The sequence below is a fragment of the Opisthocomus hoazin genome, chromosome 16, assembly GCF_030867145.1.
Source record: "Opisthocomus hoazin isolate bOpiHoa1 chromosome 16, bOpiHoa1.hap1, whole genome shotgun sequence".
In the NCBI taxonomy this organism is placed as follows: domain Eukaryota; kingdom Metazoa; phylum Chordata; class Aves; order Opisthocomiformes; family Opisthocomidae; genus Opisthocomus; species Opisthocomus hoazin.
The window spans coordinates 12,278,920-12,297,144 of record NC_134429.1 but is presented as its reverse complement, the minus strand read 5'-3'; the positions used below and the strand labels follow the sequence as shown (position 1 = coordinate 12,297,144).

The 18,225-nt window shown below is 48.3% G+C and overlaps 1 protein-coding gene across 5 annotated transcripts in view; it reads right to left on the bottom strand.

Annotated features, from left to right (window-relative positions):
- The window catches only part of PIK3CD (phosphatidylinositol-4,5-bisphosphate 3-kinase catalytic subunit delta), a 33,238-nt gene that overhangs the window by 6,920 nt on the left and 8,093 nt on the right, over positions 1 to 18,225 (bottom strand). For all 5 annotated transcript variants that reach the window (XM_075437432.1, XM_075437436.1, XM_075437434.1 and 2 more), the window contains 20 exons: positions 17,822 to 17,896; positions 17,282 to 17,445; positions 15,579 to 15,807; positions 14,935 to 15,164; positions 13,913 to 14,092; positions 13,113 to 13,262; positions 12,701 to 12,790; positions 11,280 to 11,501; positions 8,042 to 8,138; positions 7,511 to 7,641; positions 6,519 to 6,578; positions 6,157 to 6,324; positions 5,195 to 5,316; positions 4,887 to 5,030; positions 4,101 to 4,200; positions 3,063 to 3,241; positions 2,765 to 2,874; positions 2,073 to 2,151; positions 1,665 to 1,832; positions 742 to 865 (listed from right to left, as the gene is read on the bottom strand). In XM_075437432.1, coding sequence (XP_075293547.1) covers positions 742 to 865; positions 1,665 to 1,832; positions 2,073 to 2,151; positions 2,765 to 2,874; positions 3,063 to 3,241; positions 4,101 to 4,200; positions 4,887 to 5,030; positions 5,195 to 5,316; positions 6,157 to 6,324; positions 6,519 to 6,578; positions 7,511 to 7,641; positions 8,042 to 8,138; positions 11,280 to 11,501; positions 12,701 to 12,790; positions 13,113 to 13,262; positions 13,913 to 14,092; positions 14,935 to 15,164; positions 15,579 to 15,807; positions 17,282 to 17,422 — 2,724 coding nt within the window. In that variant the 5' untranslated portion in view covers positions 17,423 to 17,445; positions 17,822 to 17,896. The remainder of the gene's footprint in view (positions 1 to 741; positions 866 to 1,664; positions 1,833 to 2,072; positions 2,152 to 2,764; positions 2,875 to 3,062; positions 3,242 to 4,100; positions 4,201 to 4,886; positions 5,031 to 5,194; positions 5,317 to 6,156; positions 6,325 to 6,518; positions 6,579 to 7,510; positions 7,642 to 8,041; positions 8,139 to 11,279; positions 11,502 to 12,700; positions 12,791 to 13,112; positions 13,263 to 13,912; positions 14,093 to 14,934; positions 15,165 to 15,578; positions 15,808 to 17,281; positions 17,446 to 17,821; positions 17,897 to 18,225) is intronic.

The following is an 18,225-nucleotide window of genomic DNA, read 5'->3' as shown; positions in this document are numbered from 1 at the left end:
TGCAGGAGACTCGCCTTGTACTGTCTCGCACAGGGTCAGTTTAGGCTTTGTAGAATTCACAATTAAACAAGAAAGATAGCTTAGACTTGTCCCTTTACCAAAATATTACTGATGTAGTTTAGTACATGTCCTGTTACCAAAGGGATTTTCTTTTTCCTAGTTTTGCCAAACAATGTATGAGAAGACACCCACTCTGGTAGCTATTCCTGTGGAATAAAGGAATCAGTAGAGGTATCAACGCAAAATTAAAACCATGCTGATCGCTTGCATTCAGTTAAAAAAAAAAACAAAACACCACAACACCCAAACATTTTTCCTAGGAGGAAGACTGTAAATATATCGGCTTGGGTAAGCAACAGGGTCTTACCTAACAACTACAAGCGATTTGTGACTCTGCTGAAGCGGAGTAAGTCTTCAGACTGATAGCACAGTGCTTGAGTTTGCATCTGCAGACAATTTTAGGTCTGAGAGGTATGAATTGGTCCACTGTAGTTTCAAAGTGGGTATTAACAGCGGCAGCTGATGGCAGTGATGCTTACAGAATTGTAATTCAAATGGTAAAACTTGTATTTACCCTCTTAGTGATAGAAGCTATTGAGAATATTTGTCCAGTCTGCCTCTCGGCTGGAAGGTGCGGTACATTCCTTAGCAGTAGGATTGCACTGGGATGTATCTGTCCATTGCTAAGTAGCATTCACGCCCCTCTTCCAGTACTTCAACAGCAGCAGTGAATCCCCATACCTGTCCAGTTTCCCGGATCATGATGTTATCACTGTGCCGGTCCCCTATCCCCAGCACATATGTTGCCACGCAGTACCCAGCACAGGAGAGAGTGAACTCCTCTATAGCTTGTTCTAACGCGTCGCTAAAGAGGGTAAGAAAAAGATTAAAAGAGAATTTTACATTGCATAGCAGTACTTCACCACTGGGAAAGCTGATTTTATAGCTTCCCCCCCACAAACCTGCAGCAGAAAATAAAGGAATCACGCGTCTGAATTTCTGTAGTGCTCCCATCCACACTTCACAAAAATCAGCTGCAGTAACAACTGTCTGCAACCAGACAGGCTGGCTAAGGTTGTGTCCGCAGTCTCAAGGAAAAGGGTTTAGCCTCAGCTAAATTAACTCTTTTCTGGATCTCCACAGATCCAGATGAAGAGGGCTCCTAGAATGATTTCTGTTGGTGCCCTGTAATTTGGTGCCCTGCTACATCAGAGCAGCACTGATGGAGTCCTGCTGTCTGTTTCTGTATCTAGTAAAACCCCCAGTTACATAGCTTCTGTGATGCTTGCTTTTTTCACCTCCCAGTCTGGCATTACTCCTCCTGCCGTTTTTCCAGCTGCCACCATGCTGACCATCTATCTCTGGAGAAAGTAACAGGACCAATGGGAAGATCAAGGTTTGGATCCAGCCCGTGCACAGTGCTACCTGCAAGCTTTTTTCATCTTTGATAGCTTAAAACAGTAACCCAGATGCCTCCATTTCTGCTCAAGACCTCCACAGATCCACAGGATGCCTGCTGGCGTGCCAGGCAGAGAAGCAGCCATAGATACTGTGGGACAGCTTGGAACTATGCACGACTGAAGGAAAAAAATGGAGCACAGCAGAAGAAACGTCCCCAGATAAGAGGAAGCAGTAAAACAGCACTAACAGGTAAGCCTGCTTACCCCGGGTTCTTGGATTTCAGCCAGTTGAGCAGCGCGTCCTTGTTGAAGGCTGCAGTGGCCACCATGTTGCTCTTGTTCAGCTGGATGTTGGCAATGGTGTCTGAATGCATGACTACTTCTATCAGCCCCGTCTTGTCTCCTGTGGAGAGGCAGCCATAAGGGGTCATCCTGCAAAGATGAAAGAAACCCTTCCACTGAAAGCTTGCCCAGAATTGGGTTGTGTTGACTTTTAAGCTTTCCCTTGTCTGCCGTATCCACTCCATACCTACTCTGCATTTCTACTCCTCAGTACCACAAAACCTGAGTAACTGCTCACAGAATAACAAGACAAAACAAGCTTGCAGACAAAATGGCCTCACCACACATGCTCTATCACTGCAGTAGGACAACTCCATGCACATCACTCACCTCAGGTCCAGGCCCTCCTGCTTCCACAGGATGTCCATCAGCTGGATCATCTGCAGAGTCAGCATGTCCTGACGAAGATCTGTGCAGCATTAAAAAGGAAAAGAGGGTCATAAGAACCTGCCCATTCTCCCCTCCTCTTGTGTTCTTGCACGTGGCACTTGTTCTGCCCCTGGAGCAGACTGCTAGAGGGGCCTTTGCCATGTTTGACACTTGCTAGGTCTAGCTAGTAAAGAACATCAGCACAGACCAGTGTTTATTAGCGCAGTAATCATGTAAAGCCTTAACTCAGACACAATTATTCTAATGGAGGTATATGCTACTTGACTCTGCCAGAGCTCTTTCCAGAGCAGCCAGTGTAGCACTGTAGAAGACATCTGTCTGGACACAGCAGCGAGCAGCAGCCACTCCAACCCCACAAAGCCTGGCCTGCTGTAGCTCTTTCAGACCTCGTGCCTGGTTCTTTTTTACTGTGCAAGGCTATCCGGCTACTACTGTGCTAAAATCTTAATGAAGGGGGCAGCAAGGAAATACAGAGGAGAATTTATTATAGCTCCAGCTTACTGTCAAACAACTCAAACACACTGATGGTGCCCATTTAGACAACCTCTTAAAGGTCCATATTTAGGCCCGCTCACCACAATAAATATTTGAGACTATGTATGCTTGTGGAGATATATCCTTTAAAGACTTACCATCTCCATTTTTAAAAATAATACCCACTCCATCTCCACCAGTCTCTTCGTTATTAAACACAATCCATAAAGGTTTCATTTTGGAGTCCATGAAGGTGCACTGATCCACACTAGAGGAAACCAGAACATTACCATCACAGTCTCCATCTATTAAAAAAGCAGCCATCTAAGCTGCAAATTCAGCAGCATCCACAAACACTGATGGACTGGTGAGTTCCATGAGAAAAGAGGGCCTCGGGGTAACCAGAAGCCTGGCTCCACTGCTGCACAAACCAAGAGATGCAGCTATCTCGCTTACCAAACTTCAGCGAGGATAATGTTGGGGTTCAGGGGGGACTGGAGGTGGGAAAGTGCTTCAAGGTAAGTTTCCTGCTTCATGCACACGTGCATCATCTCCTTGGTTTGAGGCTTGGTGGCCTTCTGAGAACTCGCTTTAACAAAGTCATTCAGAGATTTCATCTTGTTGAGTGCTTCTCCCTGAAAAAGGGGAGGGATGGAACATGGTTAACAAATGGGAAATTCCCAGAGAAAGTTTAAAAACTATTAAAATCTACTGTGAAATGTGAACCTGGGTTGTATCTGTTCTCTTCAACTGGTGGCAATTTCACACAGTTATTAGTATCTGCTTTAGGGAGATCCATAATCAGTTATGGAGATTCTGATGAGTACAAACGTATTGCGAGGTAATGACTGCAGTCCAAAATACCAGGAATAACGCACATTGTCAAGCACCAAAGGAAGAAGTGAGGTGCACTGACTTGAAAAGTGAGGATGAGACCTACAGCCCCTGCCCTGGAATGCTTTTAGGGAGTTCTGGTTATGCAGAAGTGCCACTCGGTCTTGAAAATTGCAGCAGCACTGGTTTGTGGGCACATCTTAGATCTGACTTCATGTGTACAGGAGTCCCTCACTTCTGAATTAGGTACAGCGATCCTTGACAGAGAACAGAGAAGTTTTGGAGAGTGGGTACATAGCAGGATTACCTCCACACAACAACTGAAGGGAAGAGTGCACTGCTCTGAGCTGGACAGCCAGTTGTGATTAGCTCCTACTAAATGGTAACTCATTCAACTCATCTCATAACAGCAGCAGTCTCTGAACTTTTCAAGCCGTTGTAGACACACAGTGTAGTTTGGGATGTGTGCGGGTAAGTAAGAGATGAGGAAAGTCACATGTGATGGGGAACTCCAGACTCTTAGCAGGATATGCCAAAACCAATATAGCAGTTAAAAGGCTTTTTTTGTATTACTGGTAATGTTAAGTTGTAAAAGCTAACAGCTGAGAACCAACTCCAAGCAAGAGGGAAGTCAACCTTGCAGCTAAAAGCAATTTTTACCTGTTTCATCAAAACTTTCATATGGTGGGTGCTGCCTCTGCAGTACGCTTCCAGGATCAGGCCAAACCTCAAGGCAACTGCAGGAACGTGCATTTCTGACCTTGGGGAAGAAGGGAGGTTAAAGCAATTCTGACTCACTCCAGTGAGTGAGTAATTCTCCCATTCATGCCAGCACAAGGAGAGGGGGGAGGAGGGTGCAGACTATTAGCTGCTGTTTAGATTCCTTCTGTGTACTGGGGATGGAAAAAAATGCACCCCAGAAGGTGATGTAGAAAAAAAACATTGCTTGAAGTGATGAGACATCTTTCTGGATGACTAAATTACTAACCACTCCTTTAAGAAGGTTACTTAAGGAGCAAGGCCAGTTCAGAGCCGGGGGTTCAGAACTGGCAGGTGGCCATGGATGGCCAAAGTAAATTTCAACTCACAGGCATGTGTGTATGTACAAATGCTGAAAAGGGAACCTAAGCCAAACACCACCACCACAACAAAAGAAAAAACACACAGCCAAACAAAAGATTGGGACCTCCTGCAATAATTCTTATTCAGTCTCAGAAAGTATAAAAAGCAGCAGCTCCTGGGTTTTGGTAATCACAGCAAGGAAATCCCACCAATGCTTTGATGAAAAACACTAGCTAAAGGACAGCCAAATAGCCTTTAAATAGCTACCCTGGCATCTATACATACAGAAGTGCGTGCTGTCTCACTTCACAGAGCAAGGAGGAAACCAGCAAATGCTGGTTTCACTTGATTACTGAGAAAAAGCCCTAAACATTTGCTCTTTACCTCAGATGCCAGAAGAGGAAGTGGCCGATCTTGCGGTTGGATAACGCCCTGTCCAGCAGGAACTTGGTTAATTCACAGTCTAAGTAGGATTCATACTTCAGCACCTGGACAAGCTGTAGCAAGTATTGGAACAATTCATGATCTCTGTGGACAGAAAAGAAAAATAAAAGACAACCTTATCTTTACTGCAACAAGCGTACTTGCAAACACTGCAAAGACAAGCCTGTCAGCCTTGTTCACAGCCCCCCTCAGCAGCCCTGAACATAAATAGGAAGAAGCTCTGCATATCCCTTGTGGATAACACTTACGTCAGCTTCTTTAATGAGTTGATAGCAAAGAAACCAACATAACAGTCAGGAAAGCTAAAATCCAGCAGCTCCAAGGCATTCAGGACAGGCAGCTCCGGCCAGGTCTGGAGCAGGAAAATCATCTGTAAGGGAAAAAAGAAAATAGCAAAAAAAAGAAAAAGGAACAAGGTTTTTATAACAACGAGTATAAATCTAAAATTCTACTGATGGCAGAGAAGCTCCTTGGCGGGGGGGTGGAAGTGGAGGGATATGTCACTATTTATAGATGCCTTAGAGCAAGTTTGCAGACACCAGGTCAAAACCCATCAGTCCAAACTTTCTAGCCAGGCTGGCAGGAGGAGACATCCAAGCCCGCAGCAGGGTTACATTTGCTGTACCACAATTAGTGGAATAAGCTCTTTGGGAAAAGCACTTTTCTGCAGCATTATAACGTAGACTAGAAAGAGACCTTTCGAAGGTCCTGTCAAAGCTCTTGAAGCAAGGAGGGATGAGCAGCACAGACGCCATCCCTAACTGATGTCTGAGGTTCTCAGTGGAAGAGATTCACTGCCCCCCCTGAGGTAGCTTGTGCTGGTCTCTCGCTATCATCAGTTAAGAATATCCAATCCAGATCCTATTTCTGCCAGGAATTAAACAGGTATTTTTTTCTTGCCTCCAGATTCTAGAGTGAATAAGCAAGACCTTGGTGATCAGTAATGAGTCTGAGACAGCACACAAAGCCAAATGGAGCCCAGAAGGGCCAGAGCTCAACTCAGCTGGGTACCACTCGGCGTACGTTCGCAGTGACTGGTTGCGAACAGAAAATCTTCCTGAGCCTCAGTGATGCCAAACCCACTTGCACAGGGGCACTGCGAACACACCCGTCCCCCGCTAAGCTGGCCTCCCAAACACAACACAGGAAGGCAGACACTGAAAGATGGGTCAAAACGGGAGCCCTGGCAGCCACCCCCCAGCATCCTCACCTGGGCAACGTCTTCATGCTTGTTCCATTTGGTGATGATAAGCAGCTTTGCCAAAGCCTGAGGGTACTGGTCACGGATATCATACCTCATCTTCCACACCAGGTCTTTCTCATGCTCATAGAGCTCAGTGTGGCTCCTCCTCTCCAGTATCTCCTTCAATTGCAGCTTCTGCTCATGGGAATCACAGGAAAGAGCACACACAGGGCTCAGTCTCAACCCCAAGGACTTTCTCAGCCCAGAGAGACTCTGGGGTATGACTCCCTGCGGTGAAAAATGCTAGTTGGGGCTAAGGTGGAAACATATAACTTGATCTCTGAAACCAGCCTTGCACACAGCTGAAAGACTGATGCCAGAAGACTCACCTCCTCAGGATCTTCTGGTCCAGCGCGGGGTTGTTCTCCATTCCTCCCCAACTCCAGCAGCTGGGACACAAATAAAGAGTCTGAGAAAGGCTCCTTATTTCCTCTGTACTTCTAGCTCACCATCACTTCAGGCATTTATGCTGCATCAGAGATCTTGCCACCTCTGGCAAAGGGAATCCCACCTCTCACAGCCCAGGTGTAGGTAATGTACTCCGCAGGACCCCTCTACTCAGAGGTCTCACCTAACTGCCCACAGAGCCCCTTCCCTGGTGGTAACAGGAATGAAGGGATGAGTCCTGCCCCCCACAAGGGCACACCTGCACACCCAGACACTTCAGGAATGGGGGCTCTGGCTCACCAAGCTCCATGCTAACACCAGTCATTCCAGGATCTTAGAACGGGTGTGCATTTGCCAAGCAGACAGCGCTGCCCAAGGCCCCCTGCACACTGGTACAATCTATTAAATCTCCTGAACCAGAACATGCGTCATGGGGGAGCATGTGCGCATGTTCCTGGCAGAGCAGATCCCCTTTCCTTCCTGTAACGGGCACATTTCTTCTTCCACTTCAAGTGTTTGGCCAGTTGCAGTGCCAGATGGAGAATCCCCACACCACCCGGCGTGTTATCACTCTGTGCTGAAAGGGAGGGAGCTATCTATTTTCACTCATTTCCCCTTTTATTCCTCTTCCTTCCTATAGAGTCTAATGCTGCCTGCAATTTAAAGGTGGCTCAGTTGAACCCGTTTTTTTAAACAAATGCTCATCTATGAGAGCAGCTTTACCTCAGGAATTCACAGCTTGGAAAAGTATTCACTCAAAGGTCCATTAGTTAAGAGAAAAAGTCAATTTTTCAATTAACAATATCTATTCATCAAGTTTGCTTGTACCCGGCCGCTGTCGACAGCCGCCCAAGAGACGGTGGCACTGCCTGCTCCTGCACCAGCAACGCTCGGGAATTTCTGCGCCTCCCAGAAAAGCGCCCGCGTCCCCTACCTGCTCAAACGACGGGTAATACACCGGATGCGATGCGACGCTGGGGAAGCAGATGACCAAGGCTGCTGCACTTTCTGTGTTGGGGTTGCATTGTACCGTGCCCATGGGGTTCAGAAGTTCCCCTTTCTCATCTGAAAAGCAAAGTACATAAACCCATGAACCCTCATCTTCTGCAGCTTTGGTCCAGAAAGCAGAGCACAGACCGCTTCCAGCTCTGTCACTGGACACTGCCTGGCCCTAGCAGCTCACTTGTTTTTCCCGACCTCTCGCAAGCGAAGCACGCATGACATCTTTAGGACAGCGGCAACCTCTCATGTCATACGTGCAATGCCAAGCAAAACAAGGCCTCCATCTTGGCAGGGCTCTAGATGCCATCCCAAGACGGAGCGGTAATTGTACTGGGGTCTGCCAGTCTGAGCTATTGCGGCCCCTCCTGCGACCACTGGACAGCAACGCAGAATGCAGGGACCTCCAGTCTTTGTGGTGGAGATGCCAGACAAACCAATACAGTGGCTCTGTCTCCTGACGTACCTGGAAAGGAGGACCACATGTGCAAGCAGCATTCCCCCGTTTTCAGCTGGTCCTTATAGTCAAAGAGCATGACGTTCACCCAGGCGATCGGGCAGTCCTGCAAAGCAGAGGAGGAAGCTCATTTGGGTGCTGTAACTGTAAAAGCTGGATGAAGGTAAAAGAACTAACAAGAAACTGAGATATCCCCAAGGTAAGCAAACCCCTCGCAACAGCCAGGAATAGGAAGTTATGGAATCTTGATCTTTTCCAAGTCGGCAAATTGCTACACTGAATGCTACAGGCAGGTAACTTCCCACTCAAGAGTACGCAGGCACCCTCCCACCAAAGAGCTACTGTAAAGAACACACCACTCCAGGCAGCCATGCCTGTCTCCTTGCCTTTTCAGTTCTCCTAAAATCAGAGTACAAGATGGCAGCAAATTCAGGTATTTGCCAAAACCTGGGGTCTTTTGTGTAGTGCTGAACAGCACCAAACACTCCTCACAAACGTGTCTATAATTTCATCATCCAGGATTTCGCATAGCTGAAGAATCTCTAAGTTTCCCGTAAGGCCTTGCAACTCTACACTCAGTGAGATCTGAAGGAGCCATGACATATGTACTTCATATATTTAACAGTTTGAATGGAGGGAGAAAAACCTTAATTTGGAAACAGGGAACACAGAGTTAGCATGACTTCAAAAACTAGGCAAGGAATGCTAGATATATCTGACAATGGAAAGAAAAAGCCTGCCTCCTTAGTACAATAAGGAACACTATATATGGAAATCAAACTTTACACTGCCAATCCCCCCTCACATCCCCCCCAAAATCAAACCCACAAGCCCCACCCAGTCACACACACCAGTCTCATTTTGGAGGTGGGAGACTGCAGCAAGTAATGCGACTGGGACACGGCCAAGAAAGAGAACCCGTCTCCCTGCTCTAACCCAGTTCCCCGCCACCAGAGCAGACAGACATATTCCACAAGTGACCTAAGGCTTCCTGCACTCAGGTTCCCCAAATGGAACAGTTTACTTCATGTAACAGTTTCAGCAATGCCAGCGTTTCACTCAGCTGCTCAGAAAACACCAAGGCTTAAGCATACGCTCAAGAAACTGACTTGCAAAAAGGCTGCGAGGCAAAACTCTAGCGAGATGTGCCCACAAACAGCGTAATATTTGAAGGGAACCGCAGTGAGACATCATCGTGTTCCACGGAGACATTCTAGCAAACGTATCAGGCTTACCCCAAAGGTACACCAAAGGACATGGTGGAGGTAGCAAAGCCAGCGTTTTCGCCTAATGTGACAAAATGAATCACTTCCAAGCGGCTCCTCACAAACTTTTGAGTTGATTTGATTAGAGTAACTATCCTGGGCAAAATCCCATTTGAGACATCGGCTTCTAGATCACAGGGGAGAGCCAAACAAAACACCACCACCAGCAACAACCTTTTCTAGCAGAGTAAATGACATCGAACCACAGCACAGAGCCTGCCAAAACGCAAGGCAAGATTTTGGTGGATAAGGTCCAGCAAAGCAACGATTCAGCATTCTAAGGACAGAAATGTCTCCGGCGTGACTTACAGAAACGCTGAAAGCCAACCCTCTGGGTGACATTAACCCTCTGACTCATCCCCATCAGCCTGCAAACATGCCTGTTTTTGTGGCAGTAAATGATTTAGTCCCACCTATCTGCTCTGGACAGTCTGCACAGACAAACAACATGCACGTAATTAATCTCCGAGTATGGTAAGCAAAGCAAGCAAAATGATTATTAATAAAAAACAAAAATCAGGGTGCACTCTGACTGTAACGTCCTCTCACCAATCATTTTAAATGAGATCTGAGCGCCTTGCTCAGAGCTGCAGCTGACCATGTGGAAAAATCCATTTCTGCAGAGCTCACCTCCAGCAAATACTGTGATTTTATATTAAGAGCTCACCAGAACACATCCACCTTTCCCCTGTACCAGAACACATGTGAACAAGATCCTCTTAACAACTCAACTAACCAGGCTGGTTTGGTTTTGTCAATCAGAATAGCAAGATTTCCTTCTGACTGCTTCAAAACTGAAAATTGTTCCAGTGTGACCACAAAAATGCAGCCTGTGGATGAATCAGATATTCTGCTCGATAAAAGCCTCCAGCAGGAGCTGGAGTTCTGCTATCCCAAAGTGAAAAATACGACGATAAAAAGGTTGATCCTGGTCCTGGCCTCAAAGCGTTTCTAGTCTGAAGTCTCCAACCCAGAAACTGGTCCACACGAGCAGGACTCGGGAGCTGCCTGTTGCTCCCCAGACGTTCAGGCACTGTAGCCCTGAGATGTCAAGCCAATAAAGCTCAGTGAACCTCCCAGCAGTGAAAAGGAGCTAGCAGGACTGAGACTAAAGTCTTCTGCGATCACACTTGTCAGCCCCTCATTTCTCTGCACTCTAGTAAAGACGGCATGACTAATTCTCTCTTTAAAGCATGGTAACAACGTTTTTGTGCCTGCAGAAACAATGATTTGCAGAGGGCCAAATATATTTCTTGCTCACAAAGAAAACTCTTCACACGCAAAGAGCTAGAGGCACCATGCTTAGGCTGCAACACTGGGATACCACCAATTCAGTAACAGGCGGCACTTAGGTCTGCTTTTAGCTACTGAACTATTAATGGGCTGGAAGTTTTGGAATAGAGGAGAGGAAAGTGAGAAGTATCACTACACCTCTGATTCAGAAGCTCAAGAGCTTCCAAAGTGATTCCACCCTTTCCATCCTCAGTTTGCAGCATCTGAACAGTAACCCTGAAGATTCTGCGCTTTCGCGTTACCTCACCTAAAGCTTTGCTGTAACCAGTGTTTACATCCCTCACTTTCTTCCCCCTTCTTAGCTGTTAATTTGCTCCATGGGGGATTTGCATGACAGACCTTACTAGAAAGAAGATGCAACACAGAAGATGGTTTAACCTCAACTACGAAACAAGGAAGTTGCGGGACAGCAAAACGGAGCCACTGACACAAATGATTCCTCTGTACGTGCATTCAGATGCTGGGTATGTTTCTTAACAGTCTGTCTGGAAAAGAAATTACATTTAAACAAACTTCCCTACAGGCAGCCACTCCTCAGTTTCCTGTTCCTGTTGAAGTTACTGCCCATCATTCTGTGAGCTCTTTTACTAACAATGTCTTCTGAAAGCAAAGGGCATTTGGGTCAGAAGGGTCTCCTGTGCCCTCCAGCACTGGCAAGCCTGGCTCAGTTCCACACTGGCTTTACTTACAGCTTTCTTGGACTTCTTCTTGGTGGAACGTGCCTTCTTGGCCTTCTCGATGACAGCATAGAGAGCAAAGCAGAGCCGCGCCATACGGGGAAGATCACAGATGTTAATATCGAAGTCCAGCCTCTGCTTCCACACTGGCTCCGAGCACACGTTCACTTCCGAGCTTGACACTGTCTTGCACAGCATCTCATTGCCATGAAAGAGACCTGCTTGCACCACCAGCTGAGGGAAGGAGAAGAGAACACCATGAACCCACCGGGACTCGAGCTGTTTGCTGAAGACGGGTGATTAGAAGAGGAATGGGGCAGGGCATCCGCTCCCCTGAACAGGATGCCCGACTCCTATTTCTTTCCTGATTCACTGAGACATTAGTTCCTAAGTCTTCCTCCTTGCTCAACTTCAGCAAGGGCATTGTTATCTTTTTACTTCATGTGGTCTTGCAAGAGCTGCTTAATCATTGCAAAATGCTTAGGTAACCCATTGGTAAGAGTATTAGTTTTCACCCTGTAAAGTCAGGCAACATAAATATTCACCAAACCTTGCCCACCAAGGTGCTGCAAAAGCTCAGGAACCCATCACGCTGAGAAAGCAGGGCAGACACCAAGAGGTGGGCAAGGCCTTATGCCAGCGAGGAGGCAAATCAACGCCACAGCAGAAGGGCATGGGCAAGCAGCCAAGCCCCCAGCCAGGCCTGCAGCGCAGTGTCGATGGCGAGCTGTGGCAAACCTGCACTGCTCTTGCAGTCTGCCAGATGGCTGCACAGCCCACCAGCCAAGCCTGTCCCCAACTCTGCCTCTTGTTACAGTATTGCTGGCTAGTCTGAGCCACAGGAGTCCTCCCCAGGAGAGGCTCCCTGCAAATGACAGGGCACTGGGCAGAAAAAAATAACTATTTCATTGCCCGTTTCTTTATAGAGCCTTGCCCTGCAGAACACCTGTATGTGTGATACGCTCTTGCCCAGTTTCCTTCCTTTCCCATTCCCCTTCTTCTCATGGCAAACCCCTTGCCAATCCCAGGGCTTCGCTGCATCATGCTTTCTGTCTCAACGTTACCAGTCACCACCTCTCCCATCAGGCTCTCTTCTCAGAGCTGAATTTCCCCTCCTCTGCTTTTTGCAGCCTTCCCTGCCCCTCCGCACCGCCGCCAAGCAGCATCACCGCAGGGCAGTGGCTGTGCTACTCGGAAACCTTTGCAGGGGAGTGTTTCTAAGAAGGCGTTCTCCGTTGCTGGGCTGCTGGCTAGCAAGTTCCCCTTCCTGTTGTGCTGCAGTTTAGAAACTGCCCAAAGGCTGAATGAAGCATGATGGAGGATCACGTGAGATCAAGCTGTCAGCCCCTGCTCTCCTCACCACACAAACAAGACAGACGCTACTGGGGAAGCCAAAATACAAAACCAAAACTCCGAAGTGAGTCAGTACCTACCTTCATTCTCTCATCAGCATTGACCTTGCTGCCTTGCACCAGCTCAATGTAGAAAGGCTGCTCTAAGGACCAGAGAGAACCATAGTTTGGCTGGAAAGAGAAAAGGGTTCCCATCAGAAACAGATGCAACAAACGCTTCTCAAGCCAGTGCCAGGCCCCATCTCTCATCGCACGCTTTTTGCTCCAACAGAAAAGAGCGTTGCATTGCAGGCAGGGAGCACGAAGTCGGCGACAGCCAGGGAAGCCGTGGAGGGAGCTGGAAGGCTGACTGGAAATTCCCAGCTCTTAGACCCTGGTGAGGAACCCGTCCCGAAAGGGGCAGGGAGAACCAGCTGCTGTTCCCAGACAACATCTGCATCTCCCTCAACAGCTGAGTTGAGGGTGACCCCGCTGGGTCACTGTCCCCTTTTACCTTTTTCTTAGGGAGCGGGGGAGGCTTGGCAACCATCTTTGGGGGGCTGGCGATGCAGTTGGTTTGCTCATCTCTCATAGCTATGATCATGGAGGAGTGTACCATGGTCAGGTGGGGCGTTAGGCCTCGGTGCAGGCAGCTGCGAATATACTGCAGAGAGAGGACAGAGTCAGCACGGGTGAAACGGAGCCGGGCAGGCAAGAGCAGTCAAGTGAATCAGAACAGGCGGAAGCAGAAACAGGTGGAAGGAGTAAGGAAAGGACACAGCAACAATCAAAATTCAGTTTTAATTTATCTTCTCTTGCTGTATGAACCTGCAGCTCACTGGAGTCACGTTGCCAGAACTGAGAATATGAAGTGCCTTTTATAGCTGGCATTTCATCAACTGACTCAAATGGCTGCATTAAGGGAAAACACCAAGAAGGATTCAGCACTCCCAGCAGCAGTTGGCCCTGCCAGGGGAACACAGATACAGGATTACTTGCCCAACTTTCAGGAAGAGAACTCCCAGCCCATCATGCAAATAAACAGATATTTCCAGAACCATAATCTATAAAGGCATTTACACAGCACTTGGTACCCAGGGACTGGCTTAGATCACCAGCCCCCAAAACCATAAGGATCTGTTCGGTTGCTAGAAGTATCCCTTGCCCTAAGCAGCACCCAGGTCCTGCCACTGATGTGTTGCATTCCTGTAAACACCGTTGCCTCCTCGATGGAGGACAACATGTCTCAATCCACCCTGCAAGAGGAGGCCACATGGAAACAGACTCATTGATAAAGCAAGACACACGGCTCACCTGGAACTGGTACAGGGGGTAGTTCCCATAGAGATATTCACATTTCCCATTCACCTGCAGGGTGTAGTCCTCTGGGTTCTCCACTGTCTCATGGCGGAAGACAGTAGCCTGCTTCTTGATAGCGTAGCTCATTAATGTGATGGGGAACTCCTTTGGGGAGATCTGGAAAGTGAAGCTCTCCTGCAATCCCAACAACACAGCACGCACTGTCAGACACCAGCAAAGGGCTGAAATCAGCACAAGGAGCAGCAGTAGCTCAGCGGATAGGTAGCAACATTCCTGTTGCTGGCAGTAAAGAGGATAGGAAGGCAGAAATACCCCCCACCTCCCCAGACATCACCAAAGGAGTAGCGATGTTTGCCAAACCGGGCAGGAGCATGTTTCACCAGCGCAAGCACAAGGCTGGAAATCAGGAACTTCAAGTCCAGTCTAAGCAGAATCACTGGTTCATGTGGTTGCTAGTCATTAAAAACCTTCCCACTGTCCTTCCACCAGCAAGGCAGAGGGTGGCTAGGGTCACCTCATGCTCAGACATGCTCAAACACACTGCTCTGGAAGGCCCTTCTCCCATGGGGGGGGCTCCTGCTTCACGCCCAGGCACAACATGCAAAAACCACATTAACCAAGGGTAGCAGACAAGAACAGGGGCCCACACCTGCAAGCAGTGTATGCTGAGCAGGCTCTTGTGCTCCAAAAGGAAAGGCACGTATTGGATTCTGTGCTCCTCTCCTACCCAAACCCACAAAGCTGTCCACCACCACACATGCATACAGCAACCTCAGCTACGAGCTAACCAGTACACCCAGCACATGTTCAGGAAGCGGAACAGCTCCCTTGCCTGGTGGCTCAGAGTCTCCCTCCCAACCATCTCCACAGGCAAACGAATCTGGTGAATAAAGATGATCGCTGAACACATGGAAACACTGTCCACGCACACATTATTCTGTCTCCAAATGCCCAATGGTTCCCAAACGGAAAGCACAAACCAGTTAAACATCGTCACAGAAAAGTTTGTGCTTTACCCCGCCAGACTGAAACTTGACGTTGACAAAAATGTTCTTGGTGGGGGTATGCAGAGGGCCAGTCCCAAGGCCTTTGGCCAAGGGCTCCAGCTGCAAGGGGAAGTTGTACTCCATCCAAGCTGCCCAGTTGAGCTGCTGCCGCTTTGCTGCTCTCTCCTCACAGAACTGGCACATCTTGGTGCGGAAGTCATTCACCTCCGGATCCTGCACAGAGTCGAACTCATGCAAACCTAAGTAGAGAGCAAGAGAGAAAGGCAAAATAAGCACCTGCACCCAATGGGGGAAATGAGCCTTTGATAATCAAGTGTCTGTGAAACAGTCTTCCTAAACACATGCTAAGTATCTGGCCAAAAGGAGAAGAGTCAGCCAAGCTACCGGCAGTCGCTTCTTTACTACGTACAGTTGCACCAGCTCAATTACTATAGCCTTCTGCCACCAGGCAAGGTGACCCTTCTTGGGTCTGCACACACGCTGTTCCCTAACCAGATCTACCAGACACCAAACTCACTAATTCCACCGCTTGCATGAGCAGAGCTCCATCATGATTCCATACGGACCAAGGCTGTCCAGGACAGCAGCACGTTTCACCTACAGCCAACACCCCTGCCACGCTCCTGGCGAGACCAGTGATGGGGGGAACTGACCTTTTCCAATGAGCAGGCTGATCTGGGAGTTAATAACCTTCTTGACTCTGTCTCCTTCTCGCGCCACCAGCCGCAGTACTGGTAGGAAGGGCTGGATGTCACAAAGCCGCCGTTGCTCGTCCTCCAACTCTTGCTGTTCTGCTGTCTGGTTGATGCATGTGAAGACGTACGCCTCGGGATCGCTGAGCATATGGTAGAGCGGCTCATACTGAGCATGCTTCCACACCACCTGGGCCAGACCAACAGCAGGGTGAAACAAACCGCTGCATTGCCAGAGCCTCATCCTCCTCATACCGTCACCCCATGACCTCACTCTCCCGACATACACCATTTAGCGAGGGCAAGCTGCAGCCAAACCTCCTCACAGCGTTCCTGGACCTGCAACCACCGGCTGCTCCTCAGCCCAGTCTGGTGGCACCAACTTGTGCTGAACTGCTGGGTGGGTTTATTTGTGAGTGCTTTAACCAACTTCCTTTTTTCACGCTTGCCCTTTGTTTCAGGCAAAGTAAATCCCTCAACCTGAGTAGTTAACTAACCCCCACCTGAATACCTCACAGTAAGTGCCTGCTGACTGCTAGCCTTGTGAAACAGAGGCATTACTCCCACTGGAAGCAAAACTGGGTTAAGTAACTTGCACCCGGTAACACGAAATCTGTGACAAGAGCCAAGAACTTTTCTGAAGTCTTCTCAACGCTATCCAGTTGCCAAAGAGCCCTCGCTCCCAGCGGATGGCACTTCCACATGACCACTCGTATTCCATTCCCTCACCCTCAGCGCCTGCTACAGGAGACAAAGCTGGAGCAGACGGCTCTCTGGTCTGACCCAGCCTGCCCACTGGCTGGAAAACACAGATCTGCAACCGCACAGCTGGAACCAATCAGCTACAGTTACGCATTTTTTGGCTGGGTTTGGGTTTTTTTTACCTGAAAATCGCAGCATTAGAAAACTTGGAATAATCTGGCACTGTGCTTCTGTCCCTTGTGATCTGTGACTCATCTAGGCCAGATTGTTGCTGCAGAGAAAACCTTTTCCACTGTTTTCCTTCACTCTCCCCTAACTCCGCTTCCTGCCCAGGGAAACGAGGGAGCAGCTACGTTTCGTTTACACATGGTTTCACTACAGCATTTTATTCCTCAGATGAAGCTCTAAGAAAAATCCTCTCTATTATTACCATTCCCTATTTCCAGTCTTCAGTTTCTGCGAGGGAAGAGAAGGCTGGGCTGGCACCCTGAATACTTTGAGTCAGGCCAGCATTTGTGTTTGACTATTTGGGGGTGACTCCCCTTACTTGCCTATGCACACACAAGAGCTTTCATAATGGAAAATCCAGTGTGGGGCCTGGCTGGGTCAGAGGAGCAGTAACTGAACACACAGTCCACGCGCCCTGCGTGGCCACCCCAGCTCTGCCCTCACTCCGTAGTTACTCTAAGTTTCATCCCAAGGCTGGACGGGTACCCAGAGAATCGCGCCCGACACCACTGGCACCAGCACCCTGCTGCTGGCAGTCTCAGCGGCGAGATGTGGGTCTGGCAGATCGCAGAGGCTGTCACAAAAGAGGAGCTCTCGCAGCAAGGCACAAGGAACGGCCTCAGAGCAATGCAGAAGAAACCCAGCATGCACCAAGTTAAGATCCAACACCTTTTTCCCCAGGTGCTCCTTTTGCTCCAGGAATTGCAGAGATGACTGTGGAACAAGGCTGTTACCTGCTTGATGGTGCCCAAGCTGGCATTGCAGGACACCGAGAGGTTTAAGTATATGCCTGTGGGCAGCAGAAAGTCCACCTGGATGTTTTGGTTTTCCCCCTTGGACCAGAATTCCATAGGGCAGTAAATGCCTGGGGGCATCGTGCTCACTTCTTAGCTACCACCTGCAAGAAAAGGCAGAAAACCTTGCTGTTGTTGCTGTTACCTACATAATGTCTCCTCAGATCTGTGCTGGGCTCTGTAGAACATTAATGTGCAAAAGGACCCAAAGGAAGGAAGGCTAGCACAGCCTCACAGCTCAGGAAAATATGCACCTTAGTCCAATTTCCAGTCCGGTGCCTTTAAGCCACTGGGTCGTTCTTGCTATAGAATTTGCTTCCATTTCAATGCAACTCTTTCTTTATCTCTTCTAGACTGGGATTAACATATACATTTATAAGTGACAATGAAATTAAAGAACCATCTTCACTTGAAAATGACGGCACTTCTCCCGATAGCTCATCTACGACCAAGCAGCCAACAGAAACAGCAGGTCCCTACCCCTGGCTTTGTCAGGCAGTCTTCAGGCCACATGCTCCAAAGCTCAGCTTTGTTCTTCCAGAGCTCAGTTCCAGTCTGCAAGAGGGAGAAAGAGGTGTTGCTGGTTTTGAGCATGCATGCACTTTTATACACACAAACAAATAATACACCACTGTATATTCCCCCTCTACAAGTACAGGAAAAATGAAATCTAAGGCTGAGGCAACCAAAATTAGGTCAGTTTGTTTGTTTGGGGTTTTTTTTGATGGTCTCTCTCTGTGGAGACCTTATTGCAGCCTTTCAGTACCTAAAAGGGGCTTGTAAGAACGATGGGGACAGGTTTTTTTAATAGGGCCTGTTGCGACAGGACAAGGGGTAATGGTTTTAAACTAAAAGAGGGGAGATTCAGACTGGATATAAGGAAG